At 33.6% G+C, this 7,270-nt stretch overlaps 1 protein-coding gene across 1 annotated transcript in view; it reads right to left on the bottom strand.

Moving 5' to 3' along the window:
* Nucleotides 1-483: 483 nt before the first annotated feature.
* Nucleotides 484-7,270, bottom strand: part of Pdk (pyruvate dehydrogenase kinase) — a 43,445-nt gene continuing 36,658 nt past the window's right edge. Inside the window, exons 7-9 of the mRNA XM_068765678.1 lie at nucleotides 6,888-7,002; nucleotides 3,220-3,329; nucleotides 484-2,816 (exon numbers count right to left, since the gene is read on the bottom strand). Coding sequence (XP_068621779.1) covers nucleotides 2,637-2,816; nucleotides 3,220-3,329; nucleotides 6,888-7,002 — 405 coding nt within the window. The 3' untranslated portion in view covers nucleotides 484-2,636. The remainder of the gene's footprint in view (nucleotides 2,817-3,219; nucleotides 3,330-6,887; nucleotides 7,003-7,270) is intronic.

Below are 7,270 nucleotides of genomic sequence, written 5' to 3'. Positions count from 1 at the left end.
CGTCGCTGCTACATGAACTGGGTTGTTTGTCCCTGTTTAAAATACGTACTTCTAAAGAAACAGGGATTTCACGTGTAATGTTTAATTAGTACTGCCTCCACAATAAAATTTAGTTCTTCTCAAATCTTTTTTTATATAGTAATCTTCACCCTTAATAATATTTGAAGGATGCTTGGGGTTTAAAAAATTTCACAGATATAGGACTCTATTTTTATGGGACGGGTGTGAATGTCGTTAAGGGTGAAATGTATCTGCACTCGATTGCCAGCCCGACTAGGCTACGCGTACCACAAGTGTTGCCTTAAGTTTAACAGCATTAGAATATTGTTTGTATATTGTTAAAATGGTTCACTATATACATGAAGTACCAAAAATAATTGTTTGTAGTTTTATTCATTAAAAGCATGTTGAAATAAAAAACAAAACATGATTTCGTGAAGTTCATAATTATGATATATTTTTTTATCTAACACATTCCTACATACTTAATTAAATATATAAATGTTGTCTTGGAATAATAACTTAAAAATGCATCTATATTTCGAAATACAGATTAAATAACTCATACTTAATATTACCTTATTTCACATATACAATGTCAATATAAAAATGAATTTAATTTTATAAAAATTTGCAATTAAATTATAAATCATTTTCCTCCTGCCGGAAATTTGAAGTATGAAAATATTAAACATTATAACATCTGATACTTAATTAAGTTTTATGAATTATATTGACATAGTTGACTTAATTACAATAACTAGTTCGGAACTTAAAAATGTGATGTTTCATTTATCACTGTTATACATATCACATGTTCATTCAAAATTTGTTATACATCAGAAACTTTGTGCAAAACTATAGGTATTTAATTATTTCACTGAAATAATTCAGAGTACCAAAATTAAAATATCATTATGGTAAAAGAGGGCTAATATTTAAACCTGATGTCATAAAAAAGGCCCTAACCCGACAATTAAGCTTTAAATAAAGGTCTTTCATTGTAGCGCTGCAATTTGTTGAAATTATTAATTGATAATGCACATAAATTTAAAGAAATACAAAATGAAAACGCCTTTTTTAAAAAACGATATTTTTTCTTTTGAAGTCATTTTTTCTCAATTTATTTTAGCCGGTCTTTTTCCTGTTTCATCTTTCGTAACAAAAAAAATAATCCATTTGCATCATAAGTGAACATATAGACCCAATAGTGCCTCTATGTTTAGCATTGAAACCAAATATTAAAGAATTATCACACATACGATATTTCATATCTTTTTTTGTACACTGCTGCCCATCGTCTATAAACTTGTCTATAAGCAGTAGTAATCCTTTATAATTAATACACAAAGTGTGAATTACATAAGATTGTATCCCGGGAATTGAAACTATTCACTAGTGGTGATACCAATGGTGAATTTTTTGCACAATTTATTTTATACAACAAAAGAAATTGGTAATATGTATTGGCCTTTTTATTCCAATATGATGCAAATGAGTTTAAAACTGAACCAAAGGAGTCAATGTAAAGATTTTCTTTAGACTTTATGATTTCTGATTCCTTAGATTCCGACAAAAAAGATTGCGTGGTGGTAACATCGTAATGAACAAAGTTCAACAAACTCGACAATAATTTTTCCTTTTTCGATTCTTGGCACATTCCATCAATACATAATATACAATCTCTTCCACAAAGCGAATGGACTATAGAGATACCGATTAATTAAGTCTTAATACCAAAAGAGACAATTTTGAAAATATTTCTTCGATATTAGGATTTAACAGAGAGAACAATATGTTCAGATAAAGTTTTATACATAGCTTATTCTACTATAATTAAAAAAAAATAGGTTAAGTTAGTTAATTTAAATAAGGAATACTTAATATCTATTTGTTAACACTTTTATGCTTTGATTTATTATAAAACAGTAAAGTAAAAATGTTTATCTTTACTTATTAAGCTTAGAACTGTTAAATGACAAATGTCAGGTTGTACTCTTCAACTTAACATTACATATTTATATTGTAAAACTAACCTTTCCACATTACATTGGATTCATTCTGCAATGCAATTCTGCATTTTTAAATAATTATATACTATAGTGAGTATCACATGTGTAGCATAAACATATAATAAAATCAAGTCACACGCAATTGCAGTAAAATATTTGTAGATCTGAAGCATATGTAACATTTATGGAGATAAATGTAACATTTTATGGTTCTTACATCAAAAATTTGTACATTTCAAATCACAAAATATTGGAATCCAAAACCTTTATAAAATCATTGTTACATTTAGCACAATTTTCATTCATTCATTATCAGATAGAGATCGGATATTCTGATACATATTTACCTAAAGTTGTAGTGTTAGCTTATTATGGAGACCAGTTTCGAAAATCATTATGCGAATGAGCCAGATTAAAATTACATGCACAAAATGAGAGCAAAAATAGTTACTATCATTTATCAATTACTGATTCACTTTAGATAAAAATAAATCCGATTATTCGATCTCTGGTCATAAACATCGATTCTTACTTTACAGAACTACAGATAACAGAAAATTTCTATGAAATTTACACTATTTACTGTGAGACTTGCTAATCACCTTAGGAGTGGGAATTTCTCTTTCATAGTCCATGTGAAAGAGACGGCGATAGTTTCTCTCTGTTCTTTGCTCGTGCACACTGTGAGTTGCTTCCGGTGTTGGGAGAGCCCGACCAATCGGCGAGCGTCGGCACGGGTCGGTAAAATTTAGTCGATGTTCTGTTGAACACCGGCAGGAGTTCATTCGCTTCGTTTGACAACGCCTGGAATCATATATTGTGTCAATATGATTTTTGTCGTTTAAACGAAATGTTTTAAAACACAGTAATGATGCAAACATATGCATAATATACTGGTAATAATAAATAAATTTAAATTCAAAATATTATAAGGACTTTTTAATACTATTAATAATTTATTTTCCTAGTTTTTATTTAATCTTTAAAATTTGGATAATATTATTATATTACCTCGGAGTATGTTAATCATCATCATTATTAATTACCGACCGCTAAATGTCCACAGGAAGGCGTAGACGTCACTCAAAGACCGCAATAATGACCGTTCTTGCGGTATCCACATCCAGCGACTTTCTGAGACTTTAACTATATCGTCGGTTACCTGATAGGGGGCAAGCAGCATGTTAATGATAAATAATGAACTTACTTTTAAGTAAATAACAGCATCAGTGCCGTAACCTTCGCACGACATAAGAACCAAGTCTCCATGGAAGTAGCGAGCGTACAGCCTCGAAATCGGCAACCCGTAACCGTAACCTGGGAATGATAACAAATAATCAATTGTTTTAACAAGTTGTATATTAAGCAGTCTTTTTATGTCCGATAGGGCAACAACAATAGAATATTATATTTTTTTTTTTAAATTTCAATATTCATAATATAATTAAATATCTCATAATTATTTAAAATAATATCTGCCAATTATTTTAACGCGTATAATAAACACCTTTCATAAATCGTATTTCCATTCTGCTTCATCTGCTATAGCAGAGGCACTTTTACCTTAGAGTAATTTTTTTGTAAATATACCTACTGCGTATTTCAATGAATATTAAAGACGAATACAAACCATACCTTGAATTACATTTGTTTTTTTCCAATCGTAATGTTGATGATGCATTTATCACAGCGGCTAACGTCAATGAATATTAATAAGTGATATTATGATACTGTTTGCAGAATTAATGCGTTGTAATTCGATCGAGTAAGTTAATTATATTGAATTTGCACATTTAGATATTTTTTTAAAACACTGGCAGATATAATTCATAGACATATCCCCTTCATAGATATTCAATAGGACCGGTTGGAAACTTTGTATTATAAACAAGGATTCCGCACCTTTACTATAGATACAAATTTAAGTGTTTACTTAGTCTGAGAATTGTTACGTTTATGTAAAACATCTTTAATATTACTGTTTTTAATATTTTAAAATTATTCAAGTTATATTCCTGTTGGGATCTACCACGCCATCCGTGTGAACTTTTTGGGATCAGGGACTTCATTGTTCAATCATTTTTTCAGTCTTTTCTTTATTTATCACTCTCTTTCACGCGTCACAATATCTTTCATTCTTTACTTTTGTCCTTCACAATATCTTTCGTTTTGCTCTTTTATACCTTCTTTCTTTCCTCGCCTTTCTTCCATCATCTTCTTACTCTAAGGTGGCTAGGTGCATTTTATTTATTTTTATTCTTTAATTTTATTTTACATTTATTTTATCTTTATTTACACATTTTACTTTCTTAATTCTTTATTACACATTTCTTTTTCTATTTCTTATTATTAGTTAACAATTTATTTTGTGATAGAGTTTATTAAGTACCTTATTCTGTACAGTTTTATTTCTTTCAACCATATCACTCGCCACCCCACGAGCGAATGATTGTAACGTTGCAAGTTAACGTTCCATAATTCTTAGTTAAAATTTTAACCAAAAAAATATAATCACGAGAAACGTCTCATAAATCGCAATACAGCAAAAAATTGTTCAACCCTTAGCGGGTAACGGTACGTCTCAAGTGGCGTGGGGTCGTGGGAGCATGCTATTGGTTTAACGGATCTTTGTTTTTATAACAAAAATTCCAATGCGCCCGCGCACCAGCACACAGAGTTTACACCAGTGCTCGGAAGAAGGATCCTGGCCTCGGTCGCGTTCACTAGCTAGGTGTCGTCTCACGCACCGACGCACACTCTTTGTGTCGGTTGCGTACACCAACTATGTGTCTTCTCACGCGCCGGGGCCAATTAGAATTTACGTTATAAATTCACGCCTTGGTCCTATTCATTCTCTGGGCATCATTTAGTTCACGCCACAACCTTTACATCGCCTCGCACCCCAAAGGGGTAAGTGTTGAACAAATATTATAAAGACATCATTATTAAGTAGCGTTCATCTATAAGTTAGAGATTTACTAGATTTTGTCTGTGTCCATAGTTCCATCATTATGTATTCATTATTACTTTTTAATTTGTTTAATTGTTTAACTCTCCTATTATTGTTTTACATGCTTTACATTTTGTAACTCCGTTCTGACAGTAAACAATCACATCAACTGCTTTCGGTTTCTGCCCTTACTTCATCGCAAGCCATCTCCGGGTTTACTGTCAGCGGAGCAAATTGTACATATATAAGTATATGTATATCATAACTGTGACATTTATTCACAGGTGCAAGTTTTATGCTGCGACTTTTACACTGCGACTTTTATGCTGCGACTTTTACACTGCAAGTTTTACACTGTTGAAATTATATCACCGCGCACCGGAACCAACACATCCTGCAACCTACCGGCGCTCCCTGCTCTCGACTTGCAGCCGCCTGACCAGTCCTGGGAGATCGTGCGGCTGACCACCACCACCATCAGGGGAGTACCGAGCTACGGTGCAAAATTAGACCAGGCCTTCTGCTCACTACCCTTAATTAATTAAATACATATATATTATTCTTTTTTTGCCTTTTGTTGCCACCAACCTTTTTAATCATATGGAAATATTTCCCTTTTCAACTGCTCAAGATAGGAATGATGGGCTAAGGGTTTCGTCGCCCATCATAACGGCGATGCTCTCTATGTCTATCTTTAGCTTTGTTTCAGTCTCTAGGGCACTGCGCTTCCGTGCATGTGCGGGACAGTAGGCCACAAGGTGGGCCACTGTTTGGTCCACGCCCGGTTTTTTTTTTTTTTTTTTTATAAATACCTCCGCTATTGGGGGCCTCTCGTACCCCTATCTGATTTTTAGGACAGGGACCTTTTTTTACAAATATTTTTTCACAAAGTTTTTTATTTCCATAATCATCTGTCATTCATCTTATTATCTTTTATTCTTTTCTCTCTATCATGTTATATTTCTTTTCTTTTATGCCCTTTTACTCTACTCTTCTTTCTTTCATCCTCTTATTTTGTTTTACAAATCTTATTTACTAGGTATGTTATCACAGTTGTTTACTTATAGTTATTATTTATTTTACTTCAGTCTTTTTTGTTTTCTTTTACCTAGTTTTGTTTTTTTGTATTGCTTGTGTTATTATTGTTTTGCAATACTTGAGGAATTCGTTCCTAGTTACACTTTCGCCTATCAGGGAGGCTATTGACTCCTCCCTGATTTGAACCCCAGACCGGCACTCGAAGCCGAACCGGAGTCCCCCGAATGCGGGACACCGGGCCACAAGGTGGATCACGGTCTGGTCCACACCCGGTTCGCAGTAGCACGAGGGATCCTCCTTGAGCTTGAACCTATAAAGGTACTCAGAGAAACCCCCGTGCCCCGTGAAGAGCTGGGCCAAGACCGCGTCCACTGAGGTTTATATTGGAATTCTAGAACATTCCGATTTCTTCCTTAGCTGTCGGTTGACATTGACATTATTTTAACTTACAAAGTGTGAGGCCTGCCGTGTACCGAACACGAATCTTATAATCGTAAATCTGATCTCTAGGCTTCCACTACCACTCCTAATAATATAAGAACTGACATAAAAACTGATTACATACATAAATTTTTATAAGAATTTTTCTAATGTGTGAACATTTTTATAACTATAAGACCTTCCAAAAGCGCAAAAACCTGCACTACCGTTTACGTCGATTTTGAAGAATACATAAGGTTATTTGACAGCCAGCAGAGGTAGCGTAGATTGGCCCTCCACTAGGTGAATCGACCACAAAGTTAATCACGAGAAGTCTCTGGATGCAGGCAGCGAAAGACCTATCATCGTGGGCGATCTTTGGCCGATACCTTGCAGTGGGCGTATCGGCTGACATTAATGAACGGACTAGGTTATTTATAGCCTGTTAGTTATATATGAAATCTTACCGGCCAGAGGTACAGTATGTGAGTCGGACTTCGATGGCTGTGGCGCGGTGCTGTACATGTACTTGAAAAGATGATCCGATACACTGCGAGGAATGCCGCCACCCTTATCTGACATCTGTGAAAGCATACAAAATATATATTTAAAGTTATAATGTTCAAGTTCATATGTAAATTGGAGTCTTGTAAAAAGTATTTTTTTTTTACTGCAGAAGCAAGAACTGGTAACAAACAGTTTAAATATATTTAAAAAATCTAGGCGCTACGACAGACTGCACTCTCAAAAATTATTGACCAAAATGTGAATATAATAACTAAAAATTTCCTTTGCAATTTTTATGAAAATCCGAGTCATATCTTTTCATAACTGTTGAGTTGTTAGTAAC

Source organism: Battus philenor, unplaced genomic scaffold (assembly GCF_028537555.1).
Source record: "Battus philenor isolate CCGP_79_NKW_IND1 unplaced genomic scaffold, ilBatPhil1.0.hap1 SCAF_20, whole genome shotgun sequence".
Lineage (NCBI taxonomy): Eukaryota > Metazoa > Arthropoda > Insecta > Lepidoptera > Papilionidae > Battus > Battus philenor.
This window is presented reverse-complemented; position numbering and strand designations above follow the sequence as displayed.